This window comes from Myotis brandtii, unplaced genomic scaffold (assembly GCF_000412655.1).
Source record: "Myotis brandtii unplaced genomic scaffold, ASM41265v1 scaffold84, whole genome shotgun sequence".
In the NCBI taxonomy this organism is placed as follows: Eukaryota; Metazoa; Chordata; class Mammalia; order Chiroptera; family Vespertilionidae; genus Myotis; species Myotis brandtii.
In genome coordinates this window covers 5,716,458-5,731,986 of record NW_005371410.1, presented here as the reverse complement: position 1 = coordinate 5,731,986, position 15,529 = coordinate 5,716,458, and the positions used below count along the sequence as shown (strand labels likewise).

Genomic DNA, 15,529 nt, shown 5'->3' with positions numbered 1-15,529 from the left:
AGACTGTGGCACTTCTTTTCACTTTGTTTAAGGTATCTTTGTTCATGTAAGTTGATTTTAATGTAGTCATATTTTCTAATTTTTTCCTTTATGGTTAGTCCTTTTGTATCCTGATACCTAAACCAATACTTATTCTCAGAAGTTTCAAAGTTTCCTTTTTCACATTGAGATCTTTATTCCACCTGGTATTGACTTTGTATATGGTATAAAGTGGAGATCTGATTCTTATTTTTTCCATTTAAATATGCCCCCAGCTTCATTCATACTTTCTCCACTGGTTTATAATGCTGCCTGTCCTGTACCATGTCTCTATGAATATATAAGTGTTTCTGTGATGCATATTTTGTTCCATTGGTCATTGTCCAATGAAATATAAATATGGGCTTTTCCTCTTTCAACACAAAGGCTAACATATATACACTGTGCATTTTAGCATAAGTTCCTTGGATATGTTTGTATAAAAGTTAATAGAGATCTTCATTTTTTTAACAATTGCATAACATCCATTGAGGATGTATCATAATTTATTTAACCAGTTCCCCACTGATGTATGCTTGGGTGTTTTCCAACCTCATGTTGCAAATAATATACAGTGAATATATAATAAATCAGTTTGTTCTTATACAAGTACATCTGCAGGATAAATTCCTCAAAGTAAAATTTCTTGGTCAAAGATTTGTTACTTCGATGTTGCCAAATCACCTTTCATATGTACATCTAACAATTTCACCAGTAATGCACTGAAGTGCGTGTTTCCAGGCAGCTTCAGAAACAGAGTATTGTCAAATTTTTGGATTTTTGACTATCTAATGGGTAAAAAAATGGTGTCAGCATCATTTTGATTTGCACTTCTTTTATATGAATTGAGCATCTTTCATACATTGAAGAGATATTTCTTTTCAATCACTATCCATTTTTATATTGGATTGTTAGTATTTTCTCATCATTTTCTGAGTTCTTTATATAGTAAAGAGTCTAGCTTTTTGCATGGTTGTGAATATGAATAGCAAATGATTTTCCTGTTTGTCATTTATATTTTACTTAGTGAATGATATATTTTGGCCATCCAGAGAGTTTTTATGTTTAGCTACTGAGATATACCAGTCTAATCTTTTGTGACTTTAGAGTTCGAGTCAAAGGCCTTTCACATATAAAGAGATACCAGCTAGCCCTAGCCAGTTTGGCTCAGTGGATAGAGTGTCGGCCTGCAGGCTCTATCCCCAGTAGGGAGCGCGCAGGAGGCAGCCAATCAATGGTTCTCTCTCATCATTGATGTTTCTATCTCTCTCTCCCTCTCCCTTCCTCTCTCTCTTTTTTTTTATGAATATTGATGTTATTGATTTCAGAGAGGAAGGGAAAGGGAGAGAGAGAGAGAGAGAGAGAGAGAGAGAAAGAAACATCAATGATGAGAGAGAATCATTGATCGGCTGCCTTTTGCAGACCCCCACTGGGGATCGAGCCTGCAACCCCGGGTATATGCCCTTGACCAGAATCGAACCCTGGACCCTTCAGTCCACAGGCTGATGCTCTATCCACTGAGCCAAACCAGCCAGGGCTCTCCCTTCCTCTCTTAAATCAATACCAGCTATAAAGAAATTCTCTCATGTTTTCTTCTGGAACTTGCATGATTTCATTTTTCCCATTTAAGTATTTGATTAATTTGAAAGTTTTTATAATTTTGAAATATGGACCCAATTTTATTTTCCTTTCAGATGGCTAACCAGTTATCCATGGTGTTAATAAACACATGTATTAAATAGAATTCTTTCCTCCACTAGCTTGTGATGCTAAATTTATTACATACTAAATTCTGTTTTAAGGTTATGCTAACTGCAAACCCAAAAATGGCTCAAACACAAGAGAATCAAGGTTTTCCCCTTGATTTTTAAATACATCAATTTGTCTCCTTGAATGCCTGACTATTTTTTATTTTGAAAAGCGGTCATGGTATATTAAAAATTATAGAGATAATTTGAAGCCTAAAATAATGTTATTTTCCTCCCGAGAGAATACATGTTTTTGTCTGAGAGATGGCTAGGAGCACTGTCAGTCTTGGAGCAACTTAATCCATTCAGAAACAGATAATTCAGAATTGGACTGTAGCTTCTAGCTCTGAACCCTTCAAGCCTGTTTCTCATGTCCAGCACCAAGTGCTGTAGGGAACTTCCATGTTATTATCCACCTCTGGCCCTGCACCTCTGTTTCATGATGCTGAGCATCAGGGGAGTGGCAGGGGGAGCATTCCTGGAAGCCATTCCTATACCAGCAATGACTTCACTGTACATGGAGGTCTCTGGAAATTGTGGAAATGTATCCCATCGCACTCAAACGGAATACATCCCCAAGTCTACTTCCTCAGCTTTTAAAATTGCTGAAACCCTTCTAACGGCATGCAGCATGAAGTGTGGCATGGGAGAGGAAGGTCTGGAGTGGAAAGGGAGAGCAGTGACCAACATCAAGCTTTGTCAGAGCCTGGCTGGAGAAGGGAAGAAGTTCTAAACTAAAAAGAGTTTGAAGATCTGCTTTCTATTTGCACCTGTGGGCCTCTCGTGTCTCTTAGAAGTAGACCGTCTGGGCCATGAAATGCAGGTGCCTGCTGCCTTGCTCACCACCACATCCCCAGCCCATGAAACAGTACCCATACAGAAGGTTCCCAATATGTACTTTTCAAATGGATGCCAAACTCAGAGTATACAACAACAGGTAAACCTAAGCCCCTGTCCTCAAGGAACGCAATCAGGGGTACTGCAGACGGGAGAAGAAAATATTTCAGTAGAACTCAGGAAGCCCTGCAGAGCAGAAAAGGCTTCTAGGTGAACCATGAGGGATGATCAGGGGTCAGGCTGGGCTGACAAGGGTCAAGAGGTGCAGGGCGCGGGCAGTGCCAAGGACAGTGGAGAATTCTCAGCAGCATGATGGAAACTGAGGCCAGAGGAAGAAGGCGGGACTAGATTCGAACAGCTTACTTGGTGGGTGATGGGGAGCTGATGAGAGGTTAGGCCACGAATAGCATTTCCAGAATTGTATTTGACCAAGAACACTTTGATGGGTTGGTAAGTGGTGAGTTGAAGAGGAACAAATTCAGAGTTAAGGAGACCAGTTAGGCAGCTCTTGTAATGGTCCAGGTAGAGTTAATGACATCCTGACTGACCTTGGGTCACAGGTGGTAGAGATGAAAAGGAGGAGTGGTTTGTAGAAAGATTAGGATGTCAATCAGCTGGATGTGGTCATTGATTAGATGGAGGGGAAGAGAGGAGAAGGTTTGTGCTGACTTCCAGGTTTCTGGCTCATGTTACGCAGTGGATGGTGAAGCTCTGAGCTCAGGGGCAGGATATACTTAGGTAACCTCAGTGTGCCCTTCACAAACCTGAAGGGTGGAGTGGGACCATTGGAATGATGGCTCGGGCAGTGGTGGCAGAATCCCCAACACTGTATTCCTCCTTCCTCCTGAAGTCTGCTGTAGAGCATGAGACAGAAGGACTTTAAAATGTTCCCTGGAATGGGTGAGCGCTTGTGTGTTGTGTCTATCGTGGTCGAAGTCAGGGATGTACTAACTCAATTATGGGTGGTTATCATGTAATATTAACAGTGCCCTGCTTCTGACACTTTCTCTCTCAGAGATGTTTTGATTCCAGATGAATAGATATTAGCTGTAAAGTCTTGCCACATCTTTTGCAGTGAATTGGCAGGCTCTTCTGCTGAACTGTGGCATTTGGGGACTGGGTGAGCAGACTGGATCTCCCAGGTGGGGCTGTGGAACAGACAGTGCATGATTTCATCACCAACTTCTATTGGCCTAACACTATAAAGCCCCATATCTGATTTGCTGTCCATTAATGTAGGGAAAAAAACAAACTATTTCAATACAAGTGCCTGGTTAAATATCATACCTTGATGTTGAGGAGCTTCAGTACCTTCCATTTAGCCTAGTAAAATCTAAAAGAAGACCTCCAGGCAGCCCACTGGCTGTGTTTGGGGAAAGACTGAGCTGATTTGGTAAAAGAGAAAAGGAACTCATTTCATTTCCCTTGTCACTGAGGCTGGGGTGAACCTATGTAATGTCCAACAAGGTAGTGAATGGGCTCAGTGGCTCTCACGTGAGGAATGCAGGAATCTCATGTTAGGAATCAGGGCTCAGAAAGGGAGGCAGTATGGCGTTGATTATAACGTGTTGATCAGGAATCTTAGATCGCAAGAGACATAAACCTCACTCAGACCAGCAAGGCAAAAAGGAGAGGCACCGGCTCATACAACTGAACATTCAGCTTCTGGTTTACACTTCTGTGCTGGTAGTTTCTGCAAATGTCCTGACACTGAGACTAACTGAGATGACTCGGAGCACATGTTGACCCCTGAACTGTGACTGATCAAGCAGGACTGGGTCCTGTCACACCCTGGTTTTCACATTGAGGCAGCTGTGACTTGTGAATCCTCTGAATGTCCTCATCTTGATCCTGCAATTCAAGCATCATGCTTTCATCAAAGGATCTCACCAGCTCATGTGGATCAAGGCCCAGCTGGAGCACAAGATGCTGTAGAACCTGTCCCCAGGAGTGCACATCCTCTGGCCACTACCCCAAAGGAACCTCGAGGCAGGAGGGGGAGGGAGAGCAGGCTGCTCAGCCTGGAGGAACCCATGTCTGACCGCAATGTGACAGATGCCATGACCACCAGAAAAGCTCTCTTGGCTCCAAAGAGAACGCCCTGTCTGCTGGCTGATGCCTGACATTCTACCCTGTCTTACTTTTGCTTTAAGCCCTTGTTAAAATATAAATGTCCTTGAGAGTGGGAACACTTTACATTTCTATCAGGAATTCTTAGAGTGAAGGATTAGAAAGCAGACTTTGATCACAGGAGGGAATAGAATGTGCAGGGTTCTGGGAGCCTGAAGCCAAGGGAAAGTGAGGTGGGAGGAGATAAATGACAAAGAATGGGGAAGATGCTGCCACTTCCCAGGGTGCCTGCAGCTGGAGCTGGGCAGGGCAAGGGCTTGGGATGCAGGTAGGTGATACAGTGGGTCACCGAGCTGCAGTGACAACGGAGAGGAAGCAAGGAGCCCAGCAGATGGCGATGGCATCATGGAGGAGCAATCCAAGACCAAGACCTGGAGGACTTAGAGGTGAGGACAGGTAGAGGTCTGAGGGAGGGGCAAGGACATTCACAGTGGGCAAGAAACTGAGCAAATGAATGGAGATTGAAACAAGGTCTCTCTGTGCTCGTTTTATTTTTCCAGTGCCTGCCATATACCAAGCTACTTTCCTTTGTTCCACAAATACGTTTTTGTGATAAAACACATATAACACAAAATTGGCCGTTTTAACCATTTCTAAGTGTACACTGTAGTGTCATTAAGTATATTCACAATGTTATGCAGCTAGAACCTCTATCCATCTCCAGAACTTTTTAACTTTCCTAAACAGAAACTCTGTACCCATTAAGTAATAACTCACCGTTCCCCTCTTGTCTTTGCACCTGGTAACCTCTATTCTACTTTCTGCATCTATGAATTTGACTGTCCCAGGTATCTGATATATAAGTGAAATCGGGCCTTTTATGGCTGCCTTACTTCACCTGGCATAATGCCTTCAAGGTTCATCTATGTGCAACATGTGCCAGAATTTTGTTCTTTTTAAAGACTGAGTAGTATTCCTCTGTATATATACACACCACATTTTGTTTATCCATTCACCTATTGATGGACACTTGGATTGTTTCCACCTTTTGGCTATTGTGAATAACGTTGCTATGAACATGGGTGTACAAATATCTGCTCGGGCTCATGCTTTCATGTCTTTTGAGTATATACCAAGAATTGGAATTGCTGGATGATATGTAATTCTGTGTTTAATTTTCTGTGGAACTGCCCTACTATTTCCCACAGTAATTGCACCATTGTACATTCTCACCAGCAATGCACAAGGGTCCCAATTTCTCCACATTCTTACCAACACTTGTCATTTTCTATTTTCTTTCTTTGTTTAAAAATTTTCTTTTTAATGCTAGCTTTATTAATGGGTGTAAGGTGGTATCTTACTGTGGTTTTGATTTGCTCCTTAGTTATTAGTGATGTTGAGCATCTTTTTATATGGTTTTTAGCCATTTGTATATCTTCTTTGGAGAAATGTCTATTCAAGTCCTTTGCCTGTTTTCGAATGGGGTTGGTTGTTTTGTTGTTGTTGTTGAGTTCTTTATATGTTCATAAAACACATAAACACAAACTTATAGGGGTTTTTTATATATTCTGGATATTAATCTGTGACCATATATGTGATTTGCAAATATTTTCTCAACATTGAGTATGATGTTAGCTGTGAGGTTTCTATATGTAACCTTTATTATGTTGGGGTAGTTTCCTTCTATTCCTAGTTTGTTGAATGTTTTTCTTTTTTATCATGAAGGAATGTTAAATTTTGTCAAATGCCTTTTCTAAATCAATTGACATGATAATATATTTTTTCCCCTTATTCTGTTAATGTGGTGTATTGCATGTTGAACCATCCTTGCATTCCAGGAATAAATCCTACTTGGTTATGGTCATATAATCCTTTTAATATGCTGCTAAGTTCAGTTTGCTAGTACTTTGTTGAGGACTTTTGCCTCAGTATTCATAAGGAATATTGGGCTTTAGTTTTCTTTTCATGTATTGTCCTTGGCTTTGTTGTCAGGGTAATACTGTCCTTATAGAATGAGTTAGAGAATGTTCCATTTTATGCAATTTTTTGGAAATCTTTGAGAAAAATTGGTGTTAGTTTTTTAAACATCTGATAGAATTCCCCAGTGATCCCATCTGGTCCAGGACTTTTCTTTGTTGGGACTTTTTGACTATTGATTAAGTCTTTTTATTACAGTTCTCACTCAGATTTTCTATTTCTTCATTATTCAGTCTTCATTGTTTCTAGGAATATTTTAATTCAGCGAGGTTAACCAATTTGTTAGCATACAATTGTTCATGGTATTGTCAGAATATTTTTTATTTCTTTAATATTGGTAGTAATGTCCCATCACAAATAATTTTTTAGTACAAACTTTCTTTGTGCATGGCATATAGTGTTAGGTCCTGGAGACCCATCTATAAGTAAAACCTTATGGCATCACAGAGTTACAGTCCAGTATTTAAAATACAATTTAGAGACCAAATTCAAATAACGTATTATAGTATATTAACTATACATATAAATTTAAGGTATAATTCTCAAGCCACATTCAGTGAAAGAAAGCCCTTAGATACAGTCTTATCCAGCCCTTACTTGTTGCTATTGCTGTGTCCTTGCTAAAGTCTCTGGTCTTAGAGTATGTGTGGTGAACAGTCTTGGAGACAGACCATACAGCAGCAGTGCCTTCTAGTCAGCCCAGCACTGCTCTGCACCACACACACTCAAATTTAAGTAAGGGGATGGGCCCTTTTTCTCTTTTTTATTTAAGTATAACCTCCACACAGTAGAGGGCATGAAGTATACTAATCTTAAGTACACAGATTTAATGGGTTTTTACATATGTCTAACTCAGTGTAACCACCAGTAACTAGATATAAAATCTCCCAGAAAAACCTGTGTGTCCATGAGGCATGAGAAGACTTGACCTCTTAAAGCCTCAGTTGGACAGCAGTGTATCTGAGCCTTCATCTGGGAGCCTTGGCTGGAGAATGCTTCATCCAGGAACCTGCTGACTGCGGAGTGGCTCAGAGGTTCACATTCTGCAGAATCAGCCTTGCCTGAGCCCTTCAGTAAACTACACTTGTGCTCACACACACACACACACACACTTACTAAATATTTATGGAGTTTCAGGTCCTGACTTGGTGGAGTATACAAAGGTAAAGAAGCCATAGTCCTTGCCTTTCTGGGAGGCAGCGACCCCTCAGCTCACCTTTGACTTCTATAGATGTGATTGGCAGCAGCTACCACACTCCTTTGTACCTTCCTTTTCTCAGAAAATCCTAGCTCTGCCCTCCCTTGTCCTGGGCACCACTCACTCACCTGAAGTTAGGGTGGGTCAGGGGTCATCGTTGCTCTGGTCAGCTCAGCCAGGGCCTCTAGAGCTGCCAGTGCTCAGGAAGTAGGCCCATTGCTGTGGGATGAGGAGGATATGGGCTATGCGGTCTGGAGAGAATGCTATTAGGAGGTGAGTTGATTACCGGCCTCAGGGCTACAAAGCGGGAATTTATAAGGAGGAAGCGGACTGATTGTTTATGGTCTGTGAAAAAAGCAGTGAGTTTAGCAGGCTCCGGTGAAAGAAAGGAAGGATGGCATTTTGAGAAGAGGAAGAAAATCCTTGTCCAAAGAGTGGCCAAGATGGTGTCAGGTGACCTCCACCACCACCGTCTCAGAGGAGAGGACAGACAGACAGCAGCCCAGAGGAGAGCTCTGTGGTTTTCCTGATTCCAGGTGATGGGTGGGGTTGGGCTGGGCTCCAGTCCCTCTAACCCAATGGTTCCATGAGTCTGTGATGTCACTGAAGAGAGAAGAGAGGGTAGCTGGGCTCAGCTGCAGATGCTCCAGTGCCTCTCTCCTTAGATTCGGATAGTTTGGGGGATGAGGGGCGGTGAGCTGAGGGAGCACACAGCAGAGCATCTTTTACAAAGCTGGCCAGAAGAACAATGAAAACAGCCTTTAATTCTTCTGTTTCTAGAAAACTTAAAGAACAAGAGATCGACATTCAAACTGAACTGAAAAGGAATATTTGGACAAACCGTGATTGCGAGAGTGGATAAGTCTTCTAGCTGAGCCTATGAGCTCTGACACCACAGCAATCATCTTCGTCATCCTCCTCTTCATTTGCTTTACTTCCATCCTCTTTTTATTGATGCTGTTTATATATAAATGGTATAAATCCATGCTGATAAATTGGGATCAGATTTCAAGTCACACTAGCAAATGTATCTTGAAATAAGATCAAATAATTTTAAATAGATGAAATAACAATGCTGTAGCTACTTTTCCCATTCAGGGTTTGAGAAATGCGAATTGCTTCTGTAAACATGAAGTTCCATGCCAGTCTTAAAACCAAGACCATTTTTCCTTTTTCTGAACTGTTTGCTTGTTCATTTTCAGTTTCCAAAGAAGGAAAACTGAAGAGACAGAAAACGGTCCTTGTGAAGATTGTTTAACTGATAATGTGCAGGCAAGCAATCCAAGAGACCAAGAAAAGTAAGTCTGTGTCATAGAATGTCCATAGAATGTCATAGAAAGCCATTTGTGCGTGTGATACTGGTGGCTAATGTGCATGAATTTTAAAATCCCTGCTGATTGATTTTTTTTTTTTTTTTAGTAATCTACAGCAAATCATTAGGCCTGGCATCCTTGTCCACAGACCAAGTAAAGAAATGGTGGCCGCATACTTGAAAAACAATGAGGACATAGAGGGCGGAGTGGAGGGCGAAATACAAGAGGAGCCAGATCCTGAGGGTTCTAAAGAGAACAGTCCAAAGGTGATGGGCTTTGCACCTCGCAAGGGCAGTTTAGAATCTGTCTGAGAGTAAGGGAGTAACTTACGTGGCTAGGCACAATAAGGGTTGCTCTTGCCTGTGATTTAGGTTTGTACCTGGAAGGAGTGCCATGTCCATGGTCATTTAAACCATTCTTCTTAGCTTCATTGGTTCACGTTATTAACGATTTACATATGCCAAGCCTGATATATGCTCCTTCTTCATGGCTACATTTGTGTTTTTCTTAATAATTCCCCTCATTTTGCTGCTTTTCTCAGAATCCTTGAAGCTAAGAGCTGGAGGAGGTCTTGGAGATCATCTAGGGATCCAACAAATGAGAAAGTGACACGAGTTGTTCAAGGTCATTCCTCCACTGTGGCTTAGTTCGGGACCAGACCTGTGTCCCTTCTGAGTTCGGGCTCCTTCGACGCCAGCACACAGACATTGCCAGGGCTCCTTAGCTCCGTGCTTGGAGCTCCCTAGTAAGAACAACTCACACGCTCTCCCAACAGAAGACCCAGGCCCAGGCAGAGACAGAATGATGATCCAGGCAGCTCCCGGGTTTGACTGCGGCATAGAGGGAACAACACACATTACCAAATGCTATTTGGATGTGTCAGTGTTTGCTTTTAAAACCCTAGAAATATGAACATGATGGGTTATCACAGCTTTCCTATATCACTTCGTGATACTTTTCTGTTCCTTACTAACAATGTACATATAACCTGTATTTTCAAAAGCAGGGCTTGTTGTGTTCATAAAATGATCACTTACACAGTTCGTCCCATTCTCTTGCAGGACACTGATTTGCAAGGAGCACACGTGTCTGTCACTGGAACCCCTTCAGTTACTGACAACAGCAAAAGACCTTTAAAAGGAGTGACGTTTTCTAGGGAAGTGATTGTTGTGGATCTTGGGGAGAAACACCCTGCACCGCAAAGCCATATTCAAGAACATAAAGAGAGAAAATGAAGGTCAGAAAAGGCTGAGAGTGAAAGCCACGTACCCTGAGACTAGCAGTGCAATGACTGGGGGTATGAAATCATGTTGAAACGGCAAAATAATGGAGAATTAAGCAAATACAAATAACATTTTATCTTTGTGCAGAAAGAAGTGGGCTACATGCAAAATTGTAAGTAAAATACCTAGAACTTGAATATAATGTGTGTTTTTTTAAACACAAATCCGAGTTCAAGAAATTGATTATATTAAGTGTCCTTGCAACTCAGTCTACTCAAACACTGCCTAACCTATGAATAAAGTTACTTTGTGCAGTTATCTTAGGTGAATAGTATTCAAAGGAACATTGGAAACAGCACATGTCCTTGATGACCACAGACATTCATGACCAAAACCATTCCTACCATCATCAAGGAAACCTCCAATAACTAGGTCTAGAGTCCCTTACCCATACAATCCCTATTGCACTCAATTCTGAAACCGTTCTTGTACTGACAACTGCTTTTCAATATCGATTTAAAAAAAAATTACCATTACTAACAACATCCTGTTATGTTAGGGAAGTCCTGAGATCACACTATTCCTGATTTCAGTAGTTTAAAGTTTGCTGTCTATATGAGGACTATGACAGTACAGACCAGTACAACATCACCCAAACCACTGCAGTAAACACCTATGAAATGTGTCAGGGACCGTGGGAGAGATAATAAGCAGAAAACACAGCATTTGATTCAGGGGCCTAGCACATTGTCATGAATATGGCCTATGCTCAATAAATGTTTGTGGAGTGATTGAAAGAGTAAGTGATAACATAATTTAGAATGTGTAACTGATGCTAAATGGGGAGTACTGGCACTTACTGTGACCTGGGACTATCATTGTGAGGAGGAGAAGGGATTTAAGCAAACGGAAGGATTGGGTGATACAAGCAGAGGAAAGTGTGCATTTCAGACAGGGAAAGGCACAAGCCAAGGCAAAGAGGTGAGCGTATGTGTTGAGTTTGGTGGATACCAGTTAGCTGGAGCTGCAGGTTGGTGTTGAGGAGAGCTGAGAGGTAACTGAGTCAGAGCAAGGTTACTCTTAGGATCCCAGGCTAGGAGTATAGGTGGAGAACAGATGGAAGCAGTGTGGACTGCAGGGTGTGTGGGTCTACAAAAATATTCATTCAGAGCCCATGAGTTCTCTACAAGCACTTAAAAATTTTGGTCTTTCACTTGATAATATTTTTAAAAGTTTAAATTGTGGTAAATATACATAACATAAAACTTACCATATTAATGAACCATTTTTAAAAAATATTGTTGAAAGTATTACATAGGTCCTTCTTTTCCCATTAACCTCTTCCAGCCCGCTCCTATCCCCTACTCCACCCCCCAGGCCCTCACCACCCCAATGTCTGTGTCTATAGGTTATGGTTATATGTATACAAGTACATTGGTTGATCTCTTTCCACCCATCCTCACCTGCCTTCCCTCTGAGGTTCAACAGTCTGTTCATGCTTCTATGTCTCTGGGTCTGTTTTTGTTGATCAGTTTATTTGGTTCATTAGGTTCCACATATGAGTGAAATCATGTGATACTTATCTTTCTCTGACTGACTTATTTCGCTTAGCATAATACTCTCCAGATCCATCCATGCTATTGCAAATGGTAAGAGTTCTTTCTTTTTTATTGCTGCATAGTATTCCATTATGTAAATGTACCACAGCATCTTGACCATTTTTAAAGTGTACAATTCAATAATGTTAAGTACCTTCACATGGTACATTACCACATCTACCCACACAACACTTTTCATCTTGTAAGACTATAACTCTATATCCATTAACACTAACTCCTCACCCCCAACCCCACCCCAGCCCTTGGTAACTACCAATCTATTTTCTGTCTCTATGAATTTGACTGATCTAAGTAATTCACATAAGTGGAATCATAGTATTTTCCTTTTGTCCTTATGTCACTTAGAATAATATTCTCCAGGTTTATACATGTGCCAAGAATTTCCTTTCTTTTTAAGCCTGAATAATATTCCATTTGTATGTATACACCACAATTTGTTTATCCACTCACCTGCTGATGGGCACTTGGATTGCTTCTTACCTTTTTTTCTATTGTGAATAATGCTGCTATGAATATTTAAAATTTTAATCTAAGAAAGCTCAGACTTATCTAGATGTCCATTTATAGTTGTGTATTCCCCTATGATGTCTTGGATTCATTGCCCATATCTGCGTCTATATTTATGGAACCAAGTTCCTTGGTCATAAGCTGAGGAGAAAAGAGTAGAGGAGGAATTAATATATACATGATGCATCTATGTTAAAGTGAAGGCCAAATTTCCTGGTGACTGACTATATTAACCAAGGTTTCATAGCAGTTCTAAGAGAAGAGTAGAAAATTGGCCATCAGGCCCCATAACACTGCAGGCACACGGAATTCCAGAAGGCCGTCAGTGCCATGGCAACAGGATCAGCAGAACAGTCAACAGAACAGCATCTGGCACTAAATGGTAACATGAATTTTATTGGTTTTACGCTTTTGTTTGTATTTGGTTTGTAAGTTTGTTTTGGTTTTAGAGTCAGATAGGGCTCTGAGGATAATAAGTTAATGTCCAGTTTTATGTTTACACATATTTTTAAGTGACACTATATATATACAAACAGTTTAAGGCGATAATGGTGGGGGGAATCCCTGAGAACTTTCCTGCAGGATGAGGATATTGGCAAGTAGCACGCAGAGACAAGTGGAGATGCTATCGTGACAATTCAGATTTGAGGGGTGAGGGTCTGTGACAGGGAGGTGATCTGGAATAATGAGAACATGAAGAGTAAGGAATGTCAATTTCTGGTTAGGTACGGGAGGGACGAAGGGAGGACACAGAGATGACCTCTGAGTTTAGATTCATGAGACTGTCAGAAATAGGAAAGTCCTAATTTGAGGGAAAAGGTTGTCTGGGTTTTATTCTGTTGAATTTGATGTGTTTGCCAGAAATTCAAATAAAGACACTCAGTGAGCAGTAAAGCTATAGGCTCTCCCTCTCCTAAGCTATGGATCCAGTGAAAAATTGAGTAAGTCTTTCTCAATGTTCATTGTTGTTTCTCTTGCAGAAGTGGGGTGAAGCTTGCCACTTTTCCTTTTTAATTAGCTCTTAACCTAGGGGTTTTCTTCAAATGACTACCCTAGGCAGGACATATCACCCAAAAGCCAAAAAAGAAAAGCATGGATAAATTACACTCTTTAAAAAAAAAATTCGGGCCCAGCCAGTATGGCTCAGTGGTTGAGCATCGACCCAGGAACCAAGAGGTCGCAGGTTGGATTCCAGGTCAGGGCACACGCCCCCCCCCCCCCCCCCCCCGCCGGGGGTTGCAGGCTCTATCCCCAGGAAGTGGGGAGGTGCAGGAGGCAGCCAATGGATGCTCCCCTCATCAATGTTTCAAGGGGAGGAGATACACAGGACATGAATACCAAGAGGCAGGGACCATTGAGGCTCGTCTTAGAGCTGCCAACCACACAGTACTGCCTGGGAACCGCAAAAATAAATGCTCTCCGGGAGGACTTGTTTTCACTAGAGGCCAAGATCAGTTGTCACTTCCCATTGCAGACGCCCTCTGATTTCAGAGCTATGAAAATGCATGATATGATAGACATAATACTCGACATAGTAATGGACTGGCAGAGGGGGTGTGACTGAGAAGTGGAGACACCAGGGAGAGTTTTGTGGAGGAAAAACATTAGTGCAGAATCTGGGTGAAGGGGGTGAGGGTGGAAAGAGCCCGCCAGGCAGAGTCCTGAAAGTCACAGCTCAGATGAGGTGGCTGCTGTGCTGGGTGCAGGTGCTGGAGCAACTCAAGATGAGGGGCTGGAGAGGCAGGCAGGCCAGACCTTGCTTAGGGGTGAGTGTGGGGAGTCATCGAAGAATAGTGTCTGCAATTTTTGAGTCACGCCTGTAAATGGAGAAAAGCACGCCCTCCTTTTATCTTCCGGTCTTCCTATAGGTAAGAATATGGAAGTGGGTGTGAGCACTTTGACGAAGCAGATGAGGGCAGCATCTCAGAAATGGTATATATAGTTTGGGAGCCCAACACATCAGGCTTCCATATTGGTCTTGAACCACTAGTGAGAGAGAAATAAATTTTTTATGAGTTTATTATTAGTATTTTAAAAAATCCTCACCCAAGGACATGCTTAGAGAGAGGAAGGGAGAGAGAAACATTGATGTGAGGAACATCAGTTGCCTTCCGTATGTGCCCAGACTGGGAATCAAACTGGCAACCTTTGGGTGCATAGGGCAATGATCAACCCACTGAGCCACTCTCGCAGGGCAGGCCAATTTAATTCTTGACCAATTACTACATAGAATGCCTTTTCCATTTACATTTTAATATAATTGTTTCCATTGGGATAGTTCTTTTTATATAAATATTGCCCCCCAAAATTTTTGCCCACGTAAAATTTTAGTGATTATAGCTCCTGCCTTTGTAGGTTTTCTGTAGTTTTATTCCCCCCCCCCCAGATTCTAATTATCCGTACCTACATCTTACTATGTCATGCTCTACCATTAATATTCTTTACGAGTTAGATAAGAGCGGCACAGCTAATGCACAAGAAAACCATGCCACGGGCATTGCCATTGCAATTCTTTTCTATGTGATACGTGTGTTAGCTGTCCATGCCTTTGGTGAGGTAAAGTGTAAAAGATGAAATCAAAATGTCATTTTGTTTTGGGGCTAAAACATTTTGAAAGCAGTTTGTTTATATAACTGTCGTGTTTTGGAAACTGGAACGCGGTAGCTCCAGGTAAGTAAAGGAGAAAAAATGTTCTCCAAGTTTCTCTCACTGATGAGCACAGCCCCGGGCAAAGGGAAGGGCTCCACCCGGGGGTGGACAGTCAGGGCTCCCACCCTCCCAGTTGTCATACCCGCTTTCCACACTGAATGTCCACAGGCCCTTCAGCAGCACCTCACACACAGCGGGTACAAATTATTGCTAGAAGGTGAATATTCCTTAAAGGAACCAATATTCACTTAATTACTGTAAAACCGCGGCAAGCTGAAACAGGCGCCGGCCAGCAGGGAGGATGACAAGCGAAACGTGCAAACCGTCCTGAGTGACTGGGAACCCGGGGGCTCGCGCTCCGGGCGCAGGT

General features: G+C 41.9%; 1 protein-coding gene across 1 annotated transcript in view; it reads left to right on the top strand.

Moving 5' to 3' along the window:
- LOC102255170 (chromosome unknown open reading frame, human C2orf74) overlaps positions 1–10,651 on the top strand; it is a gene marked incomplete at its 5' end in the record, with an annotated part of 12,173 nt that extends 1,522 nt beyond the window's left edge. Inside the window, 3 exons of the mRNA XM_005884642.2 lie at positions 9,051–9,146; positions 9,268–9,427; positions 10,223–10,651. Coding sequence (XP_005884704.1) covers positions 9,051–9,146; positions 9,268–9,427; positions 10,223–10,396 — 430 coding nt within the window. The remainder of the gene's footprint in view (positions 1–9,050; positions 9,147–9,267; positions 9,428–10,222) is intronic.
- Positions 10,652–15,529: the final 4,878 nt, after the last annotated feature.